We start from the raw sequence: 24,658 nt of genomic DNA, 5'->3' as shown, positions 1-24,658 counted from the left end.
GGGATCGGAGCCGGCCTGGGGGGATCGGAGCCGGCCTGGGGGGGCTTTCCCTTTCAGGGCGGGCGAGCGGCGGGCGCGGCAGCAGCGAGGAGTTCGCGTGGGCGGCGGGGAAACCCCAATCTTCGGCTCCTCGCTGCTGGGAAGTAAAAACACCATCTGCGCATGCGCAGATGGTGTTTTTACTTCCGCAGCGCTACTTCACGAAAACCCGCTCGTTGCGGGGGGTCCTGGAACGGAACCCGCGCAATGATCGGGGGATCACTGTATGTCATTTTTTACTTCAATGATACATTTTAGTCAATGTTCTCTCAATGACAATTCCCACTCAACTAACATTTGTTCTGCAACCGTTCAAAACTATAACGGTGCTGAACAAAGGGACTTATGACTTATGCCCAAAGTTATGGTCAATGTAATACCCATGTGATCACATGACTACAATCTGAATACTTGGCAAAGCATTTGCACCTACAAATGGTTGCCCTCAGCCTGTGATCATGGGAATCACATTAGCAATCTTCTATGCCAGATTCCTTAGAAAATCAGTGAGAAAGAGAAGGTTGCAAGCTGCTGCCACCTGACCAGAAGATTCCCCCTGGTTTCTGTGGGCTGACTGCTGAAATCCAAGTAGGATTTTTGCATGGAGTATTTACAGCCTACGGTATCTTCTACCAGCTGCCAGAGACAAGAGGATTCTTTCTTGGAAAGAATGCAGATTCTGGAAGAGGGTACAGAAGAGCAACAAAGATGATTAGGGGACTGGAGGCAAAAACGTATGAAGAACGGTTGCAGGAACTGGGTATGTCTAGTTTAATGAAAAGAAGGACCAGGGGAGACATGATAGCAATGTTCCAATATCTTAGGGGCCGCCACAAACAAGAGGGAGTGAAGCTATTCTCCAAAGCACCTGAAGCAATGGATGGAAATTAATCAAGGAGAGAAACAACTTAGAACTAAGGAGAAATTTCCTGACAGTTAGAACAATTAATTAATCAGTGGAACAGCTTGCCTCCAGAGGTTTGAAAGCTCCAACGCTGGACGTTTTTAAGAAGATGTTGGATACCCATTTGTCTGAAGTGGTGTAGGGTTTCCTGCCTGGGCAGGCAGTTGGACTAGAAGATCTCCAAGGTCCCTTCCAATTCTGTTATTCTATTCTATTCTATTCTATTCTAATTCTATTCTATTCTAATTCTATTCTATTTTAATTTTTGGGTGCTGGCTGGAAAAGGTCTATGGCTAAAACTGAAGCAGGATTTCAGGCAGATAGAAATTACAGCCTCAAAGTGGAGAGGCAGCATGATAAGAATATTGGGTCCCTGGTGTGGATGTGTGAGAGGCCCAGTGCAGGCTGCACATGAGTGTCTTCCTGCTCAGGGGCTAAAAATCCTGCTTCAATTTTCAAGCAGGGAGGATTTTCAGCTCCTGAGCTGAAAGGTAGCACACTGAGATACAGTGGGGAGGATGGGGTGCCTTGGGGTGGGGACGGCCAGCTGCAGGGTGTGGATTTTGACACGGAGGATTTTCAGCTCCTGAGTAGAGAGAGTTCCAGTGTGCATGTGTGTGCTGACCAGCTGATTTTTGGCTTGCACAAGGCTATGGGAGGGTGTTTTTGGCTTCCAGAGAGCCTCCGTGGGCATGGGAGAGGGTATTTTTACCCTCCCCTGGCTCCAGGGAAGCCTTTGGAGCCTGGGGAGGGTGAAACATGAGACTACTTGGCCCACCAGAAGTTGGGAAACAGACCATTTCTGGCCTTCAGAGGGCCTCCGGGTGGCAGGGGAAGTTGTTTTCATCCTTCCCAGGCATTAAAAATGTTCACCATCACTATCCTAGGGTATTCCTCACCCTCTTGAAGCACCCATGCTCCTTATCTGATACTCTATTTTATTAATGACCTATTAAAGACTGCAGCAGAGGTGGGTTTCAGCAGGTTCTGACTAGTTCTGGAGAACCATTAGCAGAAATGTTGAGTAGTTCAGAGAACTGGTAAATACCACCTCTGACTGGCCCCATCTAATCTCTATGTCCTAAGTCCCATCTGATCAGGAGGGAATGGAGATTTTGCAGTATTTTTTCCCTGCCACGCCCACCCAGCCAAGCCACACCATGGCACGCCTGCTAAGCCACGCCCATAGAACGAGTAGTAAAAGTTTTTGAATCCCACCACTGGATTGTCAACCAGGAATGTCAATACTGTGGTCACTGAGAAGGAAATCATGTGACATCTTGGTTATACTACCACCTTGCTCAATGATCTAGTTCCAGTTCCAGTTGTGGTTATTAAGCAAGGTTTACCTGTAGAGATTACAAATTAGGCTGGATTATATTGGGATTTGTACATTAAGATCTGCAATAAACAGTAATTTCAATGGAAATCAGGTGGGCGGGAAGATAAATTTTAAGGAACAAGCGGAAGGAAACCTGAAATCTCTCCCAATTGTATTTGTTCCTGGGATGAGTACAGACTGTCTCTGAAGAAGCAAATCATTTGGGTCATTAAGGTACAGATGGAAAAGCCTATCTTTCTGTTGCTATAGCTGCTAATCGAGTTCAGGCCTTGTCTGTTCTATTTAATCATGGTTCTTGCATCTTCATGCAACATGACAATAAAAACAGAGGAAATGGAAATGGATTCTACCACCACCAAAAGCCTTTAAAAATACATCCTCTGTGTTTTGCTGCTTTAACCAGGTACAATCTAAAAAGGAAATGTTTCTCTGTGGGATTATAGGAAATGAAATGAAATTATGAGACAGTGATTATGAAATTTGTAGATAATTTTAAAAATGTATGCATGCAACGTAATATGTTTTATTACAAATGCAAGCAGAATAGGCAGGAGATCAAATGCAGTGAATCAAGCACATGCCAGACAATTTCTAAAATTATAGTTTAAAAACGGCAGTAAAACAATTAGAAAATTATATATTTTTCATTGTGGCATTCAAGGGAGTACCTTTCCCAGAACTGTTTTACCAATCTCAACCGGAGAAAGTAAACATTTTAAGAAAAAACAATCATGAGAAAGGCCTTCAACCTTAATTTCTGTTACTTGCAATGTAATTATTATTGCATAAACATTCATCAAGGATAGTCCCATATTACTTTTCAGAAATAATGTACTTTATTGATTACAAGGCAAATCCTAAGGCTTTCCCCCTTGTGAAATTCACACATTAAATTACTCTGGTAGGCATAGAGGCCACTCCAGATTTAGAGAAAATTTCTGGTTAGCACTAGCCAGAATTTGATAATCAGAATGGTTTCAAATTCAAGTTGGCATTAACTGGAAATGTCAGTGGCTCTGGGCTCAAAGGAAATACACTGCTTAAAAAAAATGAAGGGAACACTCAAATAATACATCCTAGATCTGAATGAATGAAATATTCTCACTGAATACTTTGTTCTGTACAAAATTGAATGTGCACAACAGCATGTGGAATTGATTGTCCATCAGTGTTGCTTCCTAAGTGGACAGTTTGATTTATTTGGTACTTATATTGTGTTGTTTAAGTGTTCCCTTTATTTTTTTGAGCAGTGTACTTAACCACAGGAAAGCCTCTGACTGTGTTTAAGGAATAATATGGAATGAAAGAGCTGGTGGTTTACTGTGTCATGGGAACCAGTTTCAGATCATGTTTGCTTCACATTTACATCTATTGAGTATCCACGTTGATAAAAGAAATCAATTATATACTTCTGAACAACAAAGTCAGTGTGAAGCTAATGAATATTATGGTGAATGCTATAACTCAGCAATACTCAGCAAAAACAAGCTCCCTGAAATTCTAGGATTAATCATCAGATGGGCTCTTTGGAATGATTAAAACCCACCTTGTTGCAATCTATCTATCAGACATAATATTTAAAATATTGAATGGTTTGGTTTCTTACACTAAACCTAAAAATAAGATGGTAAATGACAGCAATAATAAGTATTCTTATTTTCTGCCATATTAAAATTAATTCAAGATAGATTAAATTATCTGTCTAAAATTTTACATACAGTATGTTTGGGAAACAGCAACATTCTTTGCTCTTTCCTGTTTTGTTTATAATTGCAGAACCTGCCAGTGATCAGGAATGGAGATACAACACTGAGATCAACTTGTGAATTGACTATTAGTTTTGATCATGACATTTAGATTTTTTTTACACAATCCTGTATGAACAAGCACAAGCTAAGACTGATCCTATATTCTGATCCTATATTCAGATTTGTGAGCCAGCTTCAAAGATAGGTTGCTTTTTATTCCTAGACAGCTAGGCATTAGATAGCTTTTACACCTTGATATGAGAACGGCTCTTCCCTTTGGTTCCTAATCTGAACTTTTCTCAAAATATAGGAAGCAAATTCTTATAAATTATATACAGTTCCTTGGTTCTGTTATACCATTATTATACTCCTGTGATATATTTTACAATGTCTATGCTCTACTGCCTAAAGCCTAGGGAGGGCAGATTTTCCAATCCATTCTTTGCAAACTCATTTGTTTCCAGTCACTGTTTATATTAAGCCTGCATAGACTAAATTCTTGTTCTTCTAATAATTGTCTTTGTCACTTGTTTAATTTCCCAAACTAATTTTTCCTGGAGCTGATATTTTATGTTAGCACAGAATTCATGTACAGTAGTGGAAATTGGGAATCCATGATGTAGTTAATTCCCCTTATTTTTATATGGACTCAGTGTGATGGATGTCCTTACTGAGCCCTTATCTGAGATCCAGATATTCCAAAAATAGCCAATTTTAGATAGGTAAGTCTGTTATAGCATGAAACCTGGAGAGGGGTGAGGGGGAAAGCAGGCAGGCAAGCTAGTGTATTTAATTATTGTGCTGGATGTACCAGCATTTTAACATTCCCAATTGTCTACTCTTTACTTTGCAACTTAGTTCTGCTGAAGCATGCATCTTGTCTGTCTGGGCAGACCTTCCAAATATTAAGTGACCTTAGGATGACTGTCCAGGCAAGAACTCTCTGGTTCTTGTTATTTTGGTTTACTGAAGCTTTGCCTAGATTTATAATTCATTTCATCCTGGATTCCTGCCTGGGTGAATCATGGACTCTTGTCTACTTGAAATCATTTCACTAGAACCACATTGGTTGAAGACCATTTCCGCTTTTACACTTCCAAACATTAGCAAAAATGTCAGGCAGGGGTGGGCAGCAGACAGGATGGAGTGGAACACAGTTCCACCAGCAGAAATGGAGATGTGTGCCCAGCTCCAGCTGACTATCTCCCCCTCCCATCCTCTTCCTCCTCCTCGGAAAGCGGCAGGGAGACCAGCACCGGCAGGAGTTGTAGGGGGCCCATTTCCTCCCCCCTCTTTTCTCAACAGCTGATCGGCACCCATTTGCCTAGCTTCCCAGCCTGGGAAAACGCGAAGCAAATTGTCACCCCAGAAAGCGACACTGGTGAGGTTGTAAGTCAAGGACTTAACAGTTCACTTGAACGATGATGATTGTTCAAGCCACTCCCGCCTGGTCACATGGCTGGCACGCCATTCCTACTTAGTCACATGACCATCAAGCCACATCCACAAAATAAGCCACACCCACATTGTGGCAGTAAAAATATTTGCTGCCCATTACTGGTTTTAGGGCATTCTGGATCCAAGACTTTAACATGTTTGGGACTGAATTGGGTGGCACTGCCCCAGACTGATCTGACTTGAAAACTGGGGGTCTTTCTGGACTCACAAATTTCTGCTCGAGTTGTACGCCAGCTGTGCTTTTTCTTGGATTGTGAGGTTCTGCTACAGGTACTCATACCCTGGTCAAGAAATACTTTCTATGGATTATTATAATGCACTCTAGATGGAACTGCCCTTGAATCGTATCTGGAAGCTTCAACTGGTGCAAAATTTAGTGGCATGGGCAGTTATATGTTCCCCTAAACGGGGAAGATGTGTGAACTTTACTTTGTGAGCGGCATTGGTTGCTAGTTGGCTGCTGGATCAAATTCTAGGTGCTATTTTTGAGCTTTATTTAGATAGCATGGGTCTGCATCCAAAACAGGCTGGGAGGGGCAGGGTGGGGTGGGCAGGGCACAGCCAGACAGGAGTGGGATTTGGGGGTCCTCCAAACCACACAGAATCTTAACTAGAGGTTCTCCTGAACCCCTAGGAACCCCCAGCAGCCCACCCCTGAGTACCACCTCAATGAATGTTGAGAAGCATTGTTGAAAAATGCAATTTTAATCATTACGTTTGGAATTCACATTTTTCTGAGTTTTCTCTCTGCACTCTTAGTACACTAGAGGTCACTGTGACACCACTGCAAGGCTACTGAAGAAGGGATCTTAATTAAGTGTTTGGAGCCACTGCCTCCTGGTAGTTTCAGTTGTTTGCAATAATTTATTAAGATTTTAAAGAAAATAGAACAAGCTATATTTTACTTCTCTATTTTTAAAGAATGTCAAGACTTATTTTGATTTGCATATTAACACACCAGACAAAAATATTGTAACTGCTTGCTGTAGGGACCAAAGGTGTTTTTCTTCAACAAATTCATAAACTTAATTTGGTACTATTTTTGGTAAATGAGATCCACTGATTCCAGTTGGGCTAAATCACTCTTTTAGGAACAAGTACACAGGGCTCCCAGGCTCAGATAAGGTAGGCCAAAGCTGTGTAATATTACCTAAATTATTTCAGAGAGGTATCCTATGGAAATCTTTTTTTTAAAAAAAACACCCCACAATCTTGCTTTCTTTACTCAGAAAAAATATGGGCCCTTGTTCCCATATCACAATTATTCTTAAACCAAGGCACACAGTCAATGCAGTTATCTAATTGCATGGATTATATTTCTTTCCTATCATAGGAATTTATTAAAGGCAAACTTTTCTTAAAGAAATATTTTGGTACAAAATTGCAGGCAGCAAGCAACAAGTAAATCTATAAGAAGCTGTTGCAGCAGAAGATGAGGGGAACCCAGCCCAAATGATACAACTCTTGAAATAACTCTTCAAGGAGCAAAAAAGCATCAAGAAGGGAAAATAAATTCTTCATGCACCTGATGTTAGTTGGCATTCCCATTATCATGTGAGTAGACAGGATGCTGGATACCTATGTTTCCGAGCGGTGTACATCCTGAAGAGCTTCTGTTTACTACTATAAAGCTTACTAGGAGTGAGGGGAAATAGAGGATTGTATTACTAAGCATACCAGGTGATGAAAAGAGTTAGGTTTTTCCCTATGAGCCAAACCAGTCTTGCTTTTATTTTCAATCAACAAACAAAACATTAATAAAATTATTTTTAAGTTTACTTTTTACATTAAACCAGTTATAATAAGGAATGTTAAAATATTATCTTCAAAAGTCATTAAAGAATATGATTATGATTGTATGAGTACTGTAATGTGGGAATTTTATAAATACTTGTTTAGTCTAAAACCAACTTTCCTAACAGAACAACATTCATTTCTTTATTGACCTCTGAGGAACATGTAACCTATTAATGCTTTCAACATAAATCCTATCAGGGAAATGAATGGTATTCAGACTATATAGACATGTGTTTAAAAATGGGTATTAAATTAATCTATTGGTATCTTAGCATATGTTTAATAGCACCCCCCAAAAAATAGATGGGATATTTATGAATTATTTTGTTAGAAAAGGAAATGCTTTTTATAGTCATAAATATGTAACGTGCAGTAAAATAGAAGAAACCCTTAAAATCTTACATAAAATTGTAAGATTTCAGATAAGCCTCTAATGTTAACATTGGTGTTTAATTGAAATATTACACTTATTTTTTAAAACAGGGTTGTTCATGTAACAAGTTGGTTTTATTGATGTAGCTAATCATAAGGCTGTAACTACATGTTTAATTATCCTTTAAAAATACTTAATTTTTATATTGATATTAATAGAATACATTAGAAATGCTAATAGACAATGCCATTATAATACTCTAGTGAGCCAACAGGTTTAGTTTTGGAAGATGACCATTAAAATTCCTGTTCTGTTATTTATATTCACTATAAGGCTACTGGTGGCAAGGAATTGTTAATTCAGATTATCCTGTTTAAAACTGTTGTGCATTTAATGAGAAAATAACTATATGTTTGTATAATGAGATTAACTACATGAAACAGGGAAACAACATAGAGGGAATACCCACTAAACAGAGTGCTAAACCTGAATTGTGATCATGTTGACCTACACCTAAAATAAAAAGGGCAATTTGTTTTATTGAAAGTGGTTTATTTCATGAATATATGGGTATGTTTGTATGATGCAGATTTGAAGAAAATCCAGTTTATAAAGTTACTGCCCTGAAGTGGAATGCCAATTGGGAAAAAAAGGAAAGAAAAAGTTTAAATATTTGAAATACCATAGTGTTATAAATACTAATATGAAAATTCATGAAAATCTTGTTAGTAAATTCAGTTTTGAAAGGTACTGTTAAGAATTATTAATTATATTTTTCTTACACATAGACAATTAAATTTCCTGGGAACCGTTGCACAATTTTAAAAAATTGACAGTGTTGGAACAATTAACAAACCATATACAACCAATACTGTCTTTGATCTCGTGGGCAACCTTCAGTCTTGAAAGACTATGGTATTGTGCTCTGAAAATAGTTCCTAGAACAGCATCTAGTGTGGCTAAAAAGGCCAATCTGAGAGTGACAATCCCTTCCACACTGAGCACAGATCCATCCTGTCCCCTGCCTGGCCCACTCATTTTGCTCGTTCCGGGACTGCCCCTTTGCCTCAGTCTGCCGAACAAGTGTCTCTTTGAAGTGGAGAAGACCATGCTGCGTCTTTAGCCTCCAAGCTGAATGATCAGAGGTCAAGGTTTCCCAACTGTTCATGTCCATTCCCAAGGCCTTTAAATCCCTCTTACAGATATCCTTATATCGCAGCTGTGGTCTCCCTCTGGGGTGCTTTTTCTGCACTAATTCACCATAAAGGAGATCTTTTGGAATCCGCCCATCATCCATTCTCACAACATGCCCAAGCCCGTGAAGACGTCGATGTTTCAATAGTGTATACATGCTAGAAATTTCAGCACATTTCAAGACTGTGCTATTTGGAATTTTGTCATGCCAGGTGATGCCAAGGATATTTAAGAAACAGTACATATGGAAGGTATTCAACTTTCTCTCTTGCCATGCATAAAGGGTCCAAGACTTGCTGCAATACAAGAGTCTGCTCAGGATACAGACTCTATAAACCTGTATCTTTGTATGTTCTGTCGGCTTCATATTAAGCCATACTCTGAGTCTAGAGAATGTGGTGGCCGCTTTACATTTATTCAGCTCAGTATCTTAAGAGAGTGTCAGCAATGGTTGAGCCAAGATACACAAAGTCATGGATGACCTCAAATTCTTGGGCAAAGATTGTAATATGGGAAGGGAATCCACGTCTTGACCCATAACTTGCGTTTTTTTCAGACTTTTGGATTTTTTTAATCCAAAATTTTGACAGGCCTTGCTAAAACACTCAATGAGTTGTTGAAGGTCTTCGGCAGAGTAAGCAGTAAAGGCATCATCATCAGCAAAGAGGAAATCCCATAAGCATTTCAGCTGGATTTTAGACTTTGCTCTCAATCTAGAGAGGCTAAAGAGTTTTCTGTCTGGTCCAGAGATAGACTTCCTCTGTTCCAAAAGCATGCTTCAGCACAACAGCAAAAAAGATCCTGAATAGAGTTGATGCAAGGACACAGCCCTGTTTCACTCTACTTCGAATGTCAAAGTAATCTGATGTTAAGCCATCAAAAACTAACGTGCCCTTCATCTCCTCATGAAAGGACCTGATGATACTGAGGAGCTGCAGTGGACAGCTGATCTTGGGGAGTATTTTATAAAGGCCATCCCAACTAACCAGGTCAAAAGCTTTCATAAGATCTATTAATGCTATAAAAAAGGTCTGTCTTTGTTCCCTGCATTTTTTCTGCAGCCATCTAAAAGAAAATACAATATCGATAGTGGACCTGTTGGCTCAGAATCCACACTGCGATTCTGGATAGACTCTCTCTGCAAGCACCTGGAGCCTCTTCAATATAACCCAGGCAAGCAGCTTCCCTACCACACTAAGAAGAGAGATGCTGTGGTAGTTGTTACAGTCGCCCCTGTCACCTTTGTTCTTATATAGTGTCCTTTTATTTGCATCCTTCATGTCCTGAGGTACTCCACCTTCCCTCTAACAGAGACATACGATTGCATGGTGTTCTTTGGGAATGATCTCTTTGCAACACTTCAAAACTTCAGTAGGGATATTATCTTTCCCGGTTGCCTTGCCTGAGGCGAGGGAGTCCAGAGCTGCATTTAGTTCCTCTAAAGTTGGCTCACTGTCAAGCTCCTTCAAGACAGACAGATACTCAATGCTGTTCAAATCCTCGTCAGCTATGATATTTTCTCTAGACTATAACTCAGAGTAGTGCTGCACCCAGTGTACCATCTGCTGCATTCGGTCCTGGATAACTTCACTTGTAGCAGACTTCAAAGAAGTCTTTAATCTAATATATTTAATACTGCTATATAACACTCTACCAAATTTAGATTTATATGCCCAATCTTACAGGTATATTTTGACTTACAATGGCAATTGGGATCAGAGAATCTGCCATTAAGAGATGCAGTCACAAAGCATGACCACAAAAAAGTCCTCGGAGAGAGGTGGCATACAAATCTAATAAATGCTAAGCAGTGGCAATCCTGGAAATCTCAATAATCAGTAACTGAATCACAATTATTAGGCAAGACATCTTATTACCAACAAATTAATGGAGCAGCTGGCAGGAAGTTGCAAGTAAGGCAGGTAAATTGCTGCTGTTGGGTGGAGGACTGAGTGAGGGGATGCACAGGATGCTAGGAAGAGTCAAGTAGGATGGTATGACACAGTAGAGTACATGAGAGATATCAAGTGGGCTGGAGGGAGTGTGAGGGAGGTGCAATAAAGACTGGAAAGTCTGCCTGAGGGTGTGCAAGTGATGAAGAGGGTGTGAACACAGAGGAACAGCAGGAGGGTTTGTGAGTTTGAATAGGTGACTTTTTCTGCAGGCTTCCCCATTGACTGTCTGGGGAAGCCAGCAGTGGCTATAAATGGCAATCACATGATTGTTGGATGCGTGTCAACTGGTTGTAAATGTGAATAGGTTGCCAAACAGGGTCCTTTGGGAGTTGGGCATCAACCAACCAACCAACCAACCAACCAACCAACCAACCAACCAACCAATCAAACAAACACCTAGATCATGATCATGTGATTGTGTGGGTGCTTGAATGGCTGGAATTATAGGGATTGGTTGTAACCACCACTTGTTCACCTGTTATAATGTCAAACAATTGCTGAATAAATGGTTGTAGGTCAAGGACTTCCTATATTTGTATTTTAGGAGAAAAAGAATAATTGATGTGAGGAAAAGAGAAAACGATTAACAAATACCTAGAATGCCTATTTAAATTATAGATTTTAGGAGAGAAATCTCAGGATGCCAAGAAAGTTGAATAGAGTGTAGGACTGGTCAATCGATCTTCCATCACCCTACATACATATTTGAAGTCCAGTGGGAAAGTGACTTCAGTCTCATGTACTTTTTAAAAGAACAAGGCCAATTCATAAAAATAACTTTTATTTCTGGCCATTAATTACATTTAAAAAGAATGCATCTATCAGAAGGCAACATAAGGAAGTGGATGGTTATCAAATTTATAGTCTGCTTACTTAATAATCTTCCAGGATTACTTGTCCAATCTTGCTGGAAAAAATTAGATGGTCTAAATGAGATTTTTATGATCTGCTGCCATCAAACCCCCAAGATATTTTGACGTACAGTTCCCATAGTGCATCAGCAGCAGATCAAAGCTTGACAAATACTTGGTTGGAGAAAGATAGACTAAATGCAAGTAAATACAACTCGGTACCTCTAAATATTTTGTAACTCTCATTCCAGCCAGCATGATTAATGATATGGTATGATGGAAAGTATAACTAATCATCCGGAGGGCATCGGTTTGCTTAATCCTCAGGTAATCAGTTATATACAAAGACTGAATCAAATCAGAATTCTTCCTATACTTTAGCTGCTGTATAATAAATGGATCTGTCAGACCTTGGTTATTTGGTTGAACTTGATGACTGCAGCTGAGGACAACAGCAGGATTTGCAATTGCTGATAGCAGCTTTTCCTGCATGACTGCCAGGTGGCTAGCTTCAAAAGTCTGACTAGCAGGGCAGGCAAAATATTCTATTTCTTTAAATAATGACAGAAGTATATATGTAGAAGAGCCTGGTAAATGATTCAAAGATATATCAAAATAAGGATAAAAAGTTTTGAAGCTATTGCATGTATCTCCCCACACCCCCACGTATATATGTTCATCTTTTCACTTTTATATGGTTTAATTCAGACTTAGAATTTACTTATATTTTTATTCTAGGAACTTAATTACTCCCTCTTCCAAATTTTTATCCTCACCAAACTTTATCTGGTTAATTAAGCTAAGAGATAGTGACTTTTTCAGAACAATCCTGCATGCTTTCTAGATGAACCGGGTTTTAAATTTGGATATCCTCATACTGATACAACTTTATAACCCCTATAGTATATAGTATATTGGTTTTTAATCTTTCTTTCAACAGACCAATTACACCAGTAGAATATACGATAGAAAAGACTAGCCTTAAACCCACTGTTTGCAAAGACAGATTGCTATGGACAGGTCCTTTCTCTGAATGTAGCCCATAGTGTATTTGTAATGAATCAAAACTATTACTTGAGCATATCCTACACTGACTTTATTTTCAGAGTTCTTCACAATAGTAGAGCAGAGATGTTTTCTCAATTCAGAAAAAAGATATTCTGATTAGTTTAAAACCCTCTCTATCTCAACTACTTAAAACCTTAATTATCTAACAAGCTATGACTACATTCGACACAAATCTGTCATTTTCCTGCTTCTTAACAGAAGAACTTTTTACCTTGAGCAACATTTTGTCTGCTTCAGAATAATGATCTACCTAGGAAACGTATTCCCCCTTTCTCCTAATTGGATTCAAGCACAACCTTTAATTATTTTGCAGTAAAATAATATATTTCCATTCCCAAAGTGGTATAAAATTTCCACAATTACATTTACGTTTTTAAGCGATATACATAAAAACACTACAAACCTGCTTGATGCTTCCCCTTGTTCTTTCCTTCATGAGTCAGATAATAGAAGAGAGAAGGTTTTGGGGAGGAAAAAAATTGGTTATGCTGGCAGTACCCATCATGATGTGGTTACAAATATTATTAAATCATTTTTAAGTTGCAATTGGATTTGTTAATTAAATGAATGCTTAAAAAAATTATAAGCAAATGTCTTTTTTAAAAAAAAGCAAGCACAAACATCCAAGCATGGATTTGTATTTATAGTGACATTAAAAATAAAATAAAATACTATGTTAATGCATGCTCAACATGCTTATTATACATGTTTAGAGAGAGAGAGAGTTGACAAAGCATTTATTAGGCAAAATGCAGTGCTCATAGACAAATAACAGCGAGCTATCTGCGGTAATGAAATAGAATTAATTTAATCACTGAGGCTAGGGATGGCTTATAAAAGGTCCAATTGCATTTCTTTTTTTGGCCATAACTAGCTTCTAATATGTAGAGCGATGGCTTAATTGTTTATTTATAAGAACTGAAAATTGATATGGCCAAAATTACACCTTTCAGCTTGATGCCTAATAAAATTGCTATGCTATACAAGTTTATTCCAAAAACTAACCCAACTGCTCTTTCTGCTACAGAAAATATTAAATATGCAAATTACTGGGCTAGGTTTTAAGGATAAGAGGCATCTAATATTACAGCTACATACTGTATGTATCTTTTTCAAACATTTTTGTTACCATAATTGGCAGAAACATGCATCATTATTATAATATTTAAAGTAACATTTCTACAAAAATAGGTAATTAATACATATTGTTGCTTACATTCTACAACAAGATGTAATGGGAAGATCACAATAACTTGTTGCCTACCTAAGAACAGTACACTGAACAATAAAGATTTTGCTTCCTGAACACTTTTGGGTACAGATTTTTGGCTACTAATTACAGAAATAGGCTATAATTTAACCTTTTATGTATCATTTTATAAAAATTGTCTGTTTTTATACAATGGCCATCGTGCACACATCAAGAAACGTACAAAAATATGGAACTGTGTTGAAGCACATCTAGTATACCAACAAATACAACTGGAATATCTGTGAAGATCTAAGAGTACTGGCTCTGCTGCTTTGAAATGCAGTTCAGATACATCAAGTACTATTACTGTTGTGAATGGAACAGCCATGCGAGAATTGCATTACATTAAAAAGAAATGGCCACTCTAAAACAATTTTGTTCCATGACAGAAAAATGTGGCATATGAATCACTTGGTAACCCGACAAAGATATTTTTCCACAGCTTTATACAAAATCTGGACTGATGATAACATTTATGAAATCAATGAACAGGGAAGGTTAAGGTTTTTGTTCTTTGAGAGAGATGTTTTCAACAACAATTGATGGCAAAAAGGCAGTTTTATTGGTCCACAGATCAGATACATCATCAATGACATGTGCTGTGAAGATCTAGCGGGCCCAGAGAAAATTGCCTGGAAATTATTCAAGGATGTCACTGAGAATTTTCTTGGCATTCATTCAGTTGGTTGTCAAATTTTGTACAGCATACAAAATCGTGAAGTGCAATATGTCACTGAAGATTCATTTTTTGCATTCACACTTCTTTCCTGAAAATCTGTTGAATTCTTACACAATGTTGGAAACATGTATCACAGTCATTAAAAGTTAATTTCACATTTCAGGATTTTTACATGATACAGTCATTCTGAAATTATATTGGTGTCCAATTTGAAGGACTCTATCATAAACACCAAAAGATTTTTAGGAAGCAAAATGTTTGAATAAAGGAAACTAAGATTGTGTATTTGTTGATCACATTCTATCACAGGATGTAGCGACAAGACCACCTTGACTTGTCCACCTAACAAGAACAGTATCTGAAGAAACAGTAAAGATCTATCTGTGCTCTATTTCATCATGGCAATGCAAAGTCACACATTTATCTTTTACTGAAAATGATTGTTTCCCAAGAATCATACCAGTATGATTGAAATTGGTAAACACTCATTATGAGTTTCATCACTAGCACCCTCCTACATGCTTTTCATAGAAAGAGGAAATTTATGACTCTAAAGGACAATACAGATAGTAAGATGATATTTAAGCTTACTTTAAAAAACAAAACAAAAACATTGTACTGCAGTGGGAGAAGTAGTAGAGGTTTGTGTTGAACTAATCAACGCAAGCTTCCGCCCCCAAATGCTGCAAACCAAAGGTTATGTTAGTGTAGATTAATATGATACTTTGACCTTAATTGAGAAACATTAATTTGCACAGCAGAAAATTCAAGATGCAAAGTGAGGGGAAAAAACCCTGTTTACTCTTCCATTTATAAGCAGAATTAGTATGAGCAAGCAATGGAAGTCAGTATAAATAGTATACATCCAAAAATGCATATATCCCTAATTATGGGAAGTGATATGAATTAACTCAATCAATATCTACCTAGATGGTGTGAAAAGGATAGGTTTCAGCAAGGATTTGAGGACTGCAAAATTCTCTAATGTTTAGTTATAAAATTTGTTAGGAAGCAAAATAAAATAGAAATTGGATCGATCTTATTTGGATGTGGCTGTGCCCCAGTTTGCTACCTGAGTTCCTCAGTGAAAGAAAATAAAAGGAAATGAGTGGGGAAAAGGGAAAGTAGAAAGACAAGACAAAAACCACAGGCTGATTTGTATAATCTCAAAACCAGATATCAAGTACAACACCAGCTGCCATATTTTTACCTACTTTGTAGGGCTGCAGGTATGTAAGGCCTTCAAATGAGGCTTCCAGGTAGCAATGGAAACCGATTTCTCATCAGCTGCATAACTACGCCATACACACTATGTGCAGATATATGATAAAGAAAAAGGCAAACAAAAATGGAGAAGCGTATTAGTAAACCGATACAGGTATTGTTTTTGTAGCATTCATAGCAGTGATACATGCCTGAGGGATGGAAGACTACATTCATAATATCTCCAGGTAGCTGTCAGGTTTGTTCGTCTTGAATCGGTAGAATAAAACCGCCAAGTAGCCTGATTTGAGGAAACAATGGAAAGTACAACATATCTAACAATATATGAAATGAATCACTGTTAATAGGATGGAAAACTTGGATTTTGTTCAAACTGGATACAATTGGACTAATTAATTTGGAAGGGCTGTGCTTGTACAATCCATTGAAGGTACAATGATTAAAATATGGAAGAAAACAATAAGCAAGAGTTGTTATATATCTTGTTATATATGCTAGCAACCTTGCACAGCAACATCTTTAAGAAAGTCTTTAGTTGCAATTTTTTTCATGAATGTAATCGACTTTTTGTTTCGTTAACTATTCTTCACATTGGCAACAGTGCAATCTAGTAATAAGCTGTATTCTTATTTGCATGAAATGAGTAACAATGAAAGATAACTTAGTGAGAGTATTAGCACACACACTTTCCATTTTAAGGGAGATGTTTAAATATTTTGATGTACTTTAATGTCCACTTGTGAAATTATCATATTTTGTTGCTGATTTTCTATCTTAGTTATTTGTCTCAAAGGTGCTTTATCAAAAAGCAACTGAACTATTTATTTTTTTCTTTTCCCTTGAGGAAGAAGACATTTTGCTTCTTGTCTAAGAAGCTTCATTAGTACTGATGTAGTTTCTAGGATGAGAAGTGGAATTTCTTCTTCCTCAAAGGGGAAAAAAAAACATGGTCCAGCTGCCTTTTTAAAAACAAAACAAGGCACCTTTGAGATAACTGTGAACTGGATGACTGAGAATCTCCACTGACATCTTTCTTACGTATTTTACAGTACATTATTTAGATACTGCTTACGTGGACTGTAATCAGTTTGCAATTACAATATTAGAAACGTAGAAAATAATCACTTCAGGCCAAAACTCAGTGTACTATGGTAACCCTTCCATAATAAGTCAACAAAAATCATGCCATCCACCAAATACCCAATTAAAAATGGATCTTTACAGCTTTCGCAAATGCCAGCAAATGGGGAATGGAGTAGTTCCTGCTTCATAACAGAACATTAGGCTAAGTTAGTTAATAACTGGGCTTTGAAAATTCGAAAATAAGGCAGTTGCAATATATCAGATTGGTATAAATAATTAATCAAAGGTCATAAAATCATTTTGAATGATCACAATACAAAAGGATTATATTTTTAGAATAGAATAGAATAGAATTTTATTGGCCAAGTGTGATTGGACACACAAGGAATTTGTCTTGGTGCGTATGCTCTTAGGTACATAAAAGAAAAAGATACATTTGTCAAAAATCATGTGGCATAACACTTAATGATTGTCATAGGTGTCAAATAAGCAATGAAGAAGCAATATTAATAAAAATCTTAGGATATAAGCAACAAGTTACAGTCATACATGGGTGGAAATGGGTGATAGGAATGATGAGAAAAACTAGTAGAATAGAAGTGCAGATTTAGTAGAAAGTCTGACAGTGTTGAGGGAATTATTTGTTTAGTAGAGTGATGGCGTTCGGAAAAAAACTGTTCTTGTGTCTAGTTGTCTTGGTGTGCAGTGCTCTGTAGCGACGTTTTGAGGGTAGGAGTTGAAACAATTTATGTCCAGGATGTGAGGGGTCTGTAAATATTTTCCCCGCCCTCTTTTTGACTCGTGCAGTATACAGGTCCTCATTATTCTAACACTCATGGCTGATGGGATGTATTTTCACACGGAACTTGCCTGTTTATGTTTTTAAACATTATGCAATGCTATATTTACTTACTTACTTACTTACTTACTTACTTACTGACTGACTGACTGACTGACTGACTGACTGACTTACTTACTTACTTGATTTTTTTAATGCCGCCCTTCACCTTTGACTCAGGGCGGCTTACAACATGTTAGAACTACCACTTTTTAAAAGAGCCAGCATATTGCCCCCACAATCCGGGTCCTCATTTTACCCACCTCGGAAGGATGGAAGGCTGAGTCAACCTCGAGCCGGTGATGAGATTTGAACCGCTGACCTGCGGATCTAGCAGTCAGCTTTAGTGGCCTGCAGTACTGCACTCTACCCACTGTGCCACCTCGGCTCATATATCCTTGCAATATAAGTGCACAAAATGATTCAATAGTATAAATTTCATATTAATATCTCTAAAATAAAAAAGCTATGATTCCCAACTGTTCAGTTCCTTCCTGTTGTGTGATAAAAGAAGCTATTTACATGAACTGCGAAAATATGAGCTGCTTTCATCATGGATATCTAACACAGTCATCAGAGAAAAAGCAGACCCAAGTCATAGTGTGCTCTCTTGAATGATTCTTTTGTATAGTTGGCAACTCCGCAGTCCTATTCTCATTTATTTGGGGATAAATCCTACTGAATTCCCCTGAACATACATGTGAGTGGACGCATGCAAGTGGGAAAATATTTTTTTTTAGAGTGGGCTTTGGGATAGAGAGCCTTGCTGAATAGCCTTCCCGACCTTGAATCCATGCAGAGGCTTTGTACTCAGTTCTCATCACCTCTGACCATTTGCCAGGTTGGCTGAAAATGAAAGGAATTCTAATCCAAATAACTCAAAGACCCAAGATAGGGAAGGCTGCTATAAAGAAGGGAGAATGTGTGTCATGACCTCCTTTTTCAGTTCATCTGGCATGAATCTTAAGATGCATTTACACTCAAGGCTCACTCTGGAGCAAATGAATCAGGGGCTTTCTCACCTCCTGCTTGGTCTGGCCTTTTCACATTCAAGCAATACATAGCACAGTGATGGCGGACGTTTTTCTTGTCATGTGCCAAAAGTGCATGCTCGTGTGCACAACAGATATGCTGCCACCCATAATGCAATGTGCATGCATGCATGACCCCTCCACCCCTTGTGCATGTACAGACAGCCCCCACAACGCTTCCCCCAGTCCCCTATGCATGTGCAAGTGACCAACCCACCCTCTATTTTGGGCATTTTTATTTTATTTTATTTTTATTTATTTATTTATTAGATTTGTATGCCGCCCCTCTCCGAAGACTTGGGGCGGCATATTTTATTTTATTATTTTATTTTATTTTATTTTATTTTATTTTATTTATTTATTTATTTTATTTATTTATTTATATTTATATTTATATTTATATTTTTGTTTGTTTGTTTGTTTATTCATTCATTCATTCATTCATTCATTCATTCATTCATTCATTCATTCATTCATTCATTAGATTTGTATGCCGCCCCTCTCCGAAGACTCGGAGCGGCTCACAACAAGAAAACAGTATAAATCCAATAGTTAAAAACAATTTAAAACCCCTTAATATAAAAAACAGTCATACATCTCAGACAAACCATACATAAAACAGAAACGGTCCAGGGGAATCAATTTCCCCGTGCCTGACGGCAGAGGTGGGTTTTAAGGAGTTTGCGAAAGGCAAAGCATGCCTCCCTGTAGCCTCTTGGGACCAAAAATGGGCTACGGAGGGGCCTGCTGCACCCCCCATGCCTTGTTTTGGGACTAGCACACCTCTCTGCAGCCTCTTGGGACTACAAATAGGCTATGGGGTCCCCCGCTACACCTCCCCACATCCCGCTTTGGGCCTAGCAAGCCTTTCTACTGTTACAGGTGTTATGTCCGCCATGTATGCAGATTTATTCCTCTTTAGCATTCATCTCCATTGTTTTGTGATACATTTCCTGCCTCTCTAGGATTTGCCTCTATTACCTCTTGCTCCTTTGAGGTACTGTATTTCCTATTTTTATTATATGTATGTATGTAAGTATACTCTCGATGGCTTGTATACTGTTTTAATTGCAATTTGATTAAAAACTACTTGAAATATCTGCAGCTTCCTGGGACTAAAAACACCCCCGCACTCCCTGCTGCCCCCCCCACATGTGTGCATGACCCATGTGCATGCATCTCTCGTGCATGCGCTTGCCCCAACCTGAAAATCAGCTGGCTGGCTGGAGGTACAATCATGCGCAATAGAGCTGAGTGGCTCGCATGCTCACAGAAAGAGCTCTGCATGCCAGCTAAGGCACGCGTGTTATAGGTTCGCCATAACGGATGTAGCATCTAGGTATATTTAATCTCTAGGCCTAAATAGCCACTAGTAACTTTAAATAAGTTACTAGCTGGTACAGATAGACAGAGAGGACATATCCTCTTTTTCCCTTCAATATAAACAGAGATCTGGGGATACCAAAGTATATTTTAACCAAACTGCTAACACTTGGATAATGCTATGTATTTTTTCCATGCTGTTATTCTTTATAGTCTTTATAGTGTAAAGTAGGGGTGTCAAACTCGATTTCATTGAATGCTGCATCAGGGTTGTGTTTGATCTTGGGGGCTGGGTGGGCGTGGCCATCTCAATGTCACTCGTGTTGAAGCGCCTGTGGGGGCCCGAGTGCTCTGCCAATGAAAACAGAGCTTGAGAGACTGTGATGGCCTCCTGCAATCCTCTGCCAGCAAAAATGGAGCTCGACCATCCTACTGAGCTCCATTTTTGCTGGCAGAGGTACTGCAGGCTGGTCCTTTGCTGTTTCCTTGCAGGCCAGATCTAAACACCCCACAGACCAGATTCAGCCTACAGGCCTTGAGTTTAAAGCATGCAGCAAGCATATCTAGACCTGTGATGGAGAACCTATGGCATGGGTGCCATAGGTGGCACGTGGAGCCATATCTGCTGGCACATAAGCTGTTGTCCTAGCTCAGCTCCAGTGCGTGTGTGCCACTGGACTTTTGGCTCATGTGGAGGCTCTGGAAGGCTGTTTTCGGCCTCTCGTGAGGTGTCTGAAGCCTGGGGAGGGCAAAAAATGGGCTTAGTGGGCCCACTGGAAGTTGGGCAATGGGGGAGAGGGGAAGGGGGTTCATGCATGTGTGGGGGTCATTTATGTATGCGCAGAGGGTGGGACATGTGGGGAGGATTGAATTATGGGTATAGGCAAACACACACACACAATAGCATGCATACGCGCACTTTTGACACTCAAGGAAAAAAAGATTTGCCATCACTGGTCGAGACCAAATTCATAGTATAATAAAAATTCTGGCAAGCATTTTTCCTTTTCAATAGCATCCTGTTCGTGTAGCACTCTGTTTGCAAGGAGGAAGACAGTAGTTGCATAGCCCTTACCTCTAAGAGAAGCATAAACAACGGTCCAGCAAAAACCTGAATAATCTCTCCGCAGAGAGATTTGGCATTTGTGTTCCATAGCCACAATCCAGCATAATTTGGAAGCCAAAATCCCTCAGAAGAGATTTGGTTCAGCTTCCAAATGATAATGAGGCTTACTCATACAGGAAGAACAATGAAAAGAACCAAAGAATGTGAGCATAATTCTGGGCCCCTAAATACCTATTATACATTACATAAACTAACTCCCTTCAAGGGTGGGAGTTAATCATTTTAATTATAGGATGCTGGGTATGAAGAAAGTGAAGGAATTCATTCAAAACAAAAAGAGAATAATTGTACTAATAACAGGACAACTAAAACATCAAATATTCAGACATTTAAATGTATTTTGATTCCTTCTACATGACCATATTGCTATAATGTGTTCAACACTTTAGACAAAAAAAATCATTACATACACTCATGCAAGCTATGCGATAAATTCTTTGACTATTCATTCAAACTAAATATATTTTTTCGGGCAAAGTATCAGAATTCCACTAATGATTTAATTGAACATATACCAATGTAGACGATCATACATTAAGCTATCATCACCATTTATCAAATAATATACTATATTTACTGTACAATATTTATCAAATATTATACTTCATTTACTGTAATACTTATTATTGAATCCTCATTCTTTTGAAAAGGTTACGCTGAAAATACAAAGGGAAATCCAATCTCCAAACAAACAATGAATGAAAAGAGCAACTGTGATAAATCTAAATGGAAGTATCAGGGTTTGATCAAGGACTATTTGGCTTAGTATATTGTGTGAACCCAGATGATGTAGTTCGTAAGCCATAATTTAAGCTTAACATGTTCTATAAACTTAGCTACTTGTGGTTTGTAAATCGCAATTTATGGCTTATCTAGTTGCGAGTCATCCAATAAACCATTCTAAGTAGATATCCAGTTTGAGATATCTGTGGATTGTATAAAATAAATCAGTTACGGTTCAGCAAATGGTTTTGGTGTGATTTCGTTTATATGTGAAGTAGCCCAGCTGCTTGATCACACATTTGTGAATTCTCATTCTCAGAACGAGATTCTCATTCCAAGTGGTGTTATGGATGTAGAAACCTGGTTGTTTTACTTTCTCAACTGAATTAGAAAGGAGAAGAATGAACAGGAATGGTCATTCCTAAATATATGTATTTCTTTGAAACGTGGCACAACTGAGACTGCAATATTCATTAACAAGAACTTTTGAAAATCTACTTCATTTGCTACTTACTTGAATTAAACTGGCAGCAGGGTTTCTTCTCTTTTCAAAATGTTTCTGACGATGCTGTTCCTGTACTTTTAATGCAAATCCTGACCCTAGAATGCCCTTAAATACAAAACAACAAAAGTTCATAATCAGAAAAATAATTCTGGTAACAGTAACAATTAAAAACATACAATATGAAAAACCTAAAATAAGTATTATACACATGACCTGTATACAGTGAAGGGCTACCCAAATTTTTACTGCCACACTGTGGGCGTGGCTTATGCAGGACGCCCTGAATTTTCTTTCAACACCTTTCAGTGCAAATTGGGTGCTCTGGTGTGGAGCTCCATTTTTGTTACCCCACTGTGCCCCCCCCTGTCCGGGCAGCAGCCCACCCCTGACTGTATGTCACAGCATGGTTTGATTCAATATTTAAAATGACATTATTGGAGCCGATGTGGAGAACATCAGGTATATTTCATAATCATATGGGATAGGATTCTGCCAAATTCCTACAAACCAGGAAACAGGCACAATTTAAAGAACTGTAAAACTGAGTAACAAGGAAAGCTCTGCATTCCTCCTGTTCCCTAACCCTACTGTTACTGTAATCATGTTTTCCCAGTCAATTTTTTCTCACTGTAAGTTTATTTACAATACTGCTCCCTTATTATTAGGAAAGAATTGGGGGGGGGGGAACCAGCATTGAGGGATCAGGTATCTACGAGACCGCCTTCTGCTGCACGAATCCCTGTGACCGGTTAGGTCCCACAGAGTGGGCCTTCTTTGAGTTCCGTCAACAAAACAATGTCGTTTGGCAGGGCCCAGGGGAAGAGCCTTCTCTGTGGCGGCCCCGGCCCTCTGGAACCAACTCCCCCTGGAGATTAGAATTGCCCCCACCCTCCTCGTCTTTCGTAAGCTCCTTAAAACCCACTTCTTCCATCAGGCATGGGGGAACTGAGATATTCTTTCCCTCTAGGCCTTTACAATTTATGCATGGTATGTTTGTTTGCATGTATGTTTGGCTTTACAATAAGGGTTTTTTTAGCTGTTTTAGTATTGGATTTACATGCTGTTTTTTATTACTGTTGTTAGCTGCCCCGAGTCTATGGAGAGGGGCGGCATACAAATCCAATAAATAAATAGATAGATAGATAGATAGATAGATAGATAGATAGATAGATAGATAGATAATAAATAACAGGCAAACATTTTCTTTTTAATCTAATCTTTTTTAATTAGGGAATTTGATTGTCACTTCATTGCCCCCTGCCTTGTTTTCAACACCATCCTGGAAAGATCCCCAATGTTCTCTCTGAAATAATGGGGGAATGTTGTAAATAGTTTAGGAAGAATGTTAAATCACGTCTCTTCATATCCCACTGACGGAAGCCTGTGCTTAAGTTGCATTGGCTAATGCAACTTAAGCAAAGGCTTCCGTCAGTGGGAGAGATTAGCCACACCATGAGCTGTAGTGATGCAGTGATTAGAATTCAATTTTGCAGGCTAATTCTGCCAACTGCCCGCAGTTCGACCTTGACCGGCTTAAGGTTGACTCAGCCTTCCATCCTTCTGAGATCGGTTGAATGGGGACCAAGATTGTTGGGGGCAATATGCTGACTGTGTAAACTGCTTAGAGAGGACTATAAAGCACTGTGAAGCAGTATATAAGTCTAACTACTATTGCTATTATCAGCAATTTATTCTGAGAGATTAGTCATCATACCCTACTTTTCTAGCGAGTCTTCTTTAAGTATGCAACTACATAGAATGTTTGTCAGTTTAAGTTTTCATACTGCAGCAATTACTTTTCTAATTTAAAGGGAATGACAGAGCATGAGAGAGCTAGTTTGGTCAAGAGGTTAAAGCACCAAGCTAGAAAAACCATGAGCTCAAGTCCCACCTTAGCCATGAAAGCTGGCTGGGTGACCTTAGTCCAGTCTCTCTCTCTCTCTTCCAGCCTACCATGCTCCATAGATTGTTGTTGTAGGTAAAATAAGAAGAGGAATGTGTTGGATATGTATATCATAACTTCTTGTCATGACCCAGGGGTAATATTCAATCTTTCCCGCTACCGGTTCTATGGGCATGGCAGGGGAAGGATACTGCAAAATCTCCATTCCCACCCCATTCTGCAGCCAGCCAGAGGTGGTATTT

At 38.7% G+C, this 24,658-nt stretch overlaps 1 protein-coding gene across 2 annotated transcripts in view; it reads right to left on the bottom strand.

Moving 5' to 3' along the window:
* KCNQ5 (potassium voltage-gated channel subfamily Q member 5) overlaps positions 1–24,658 on the bottom strand; it is a 408,684-nt gene that overhangs the window by 21,967 nt on the left and 362,059 nt on the right. The window contains exons 7-9 of one of the 2 annotated variants that reach the window (XM_070733060.1): positions 22,523–22,618; positions 15,875–15,969; positions 13,133–13,159 (exon numbers count right to left, since the gene is read on the bottom strand). In XM_070733060.1, coding sequence (XP_070589161.1) covers positions 13,133–13,159; positions 15,875–15,969; positions 22,523–22,618 — 218 coding nt within the window. The remainder of the gene's footprint in view (positions 1–13,132; positions 13,160–15,874; positions 15,970–22,522; positions 22,619–24,658) is intronic. The other variant, XM_070733061.1, reaches the window with a different exon arrangement.

Source organism: Erythrolamprus reginae, chromosome 1 (assembly GCF_031021105.1).
Source record: "Erythrolamprus reginae isolate rEryReg1 chromosome 1, rEryReg1.hap1, whole genome shotgun sequence".
Lineage (NCBI taxonomy): Eukaryota > Metazoa > Chordata > Lepidosauria > Squamata > Dipsadidae > Erythrolamprus > Erythrolamprus reginae.
The sequence above is the reverse complement of the archived record's forward strand: the minus strand, read 5'-3'. Positions and strand labels throughout refer to the sequence as shown.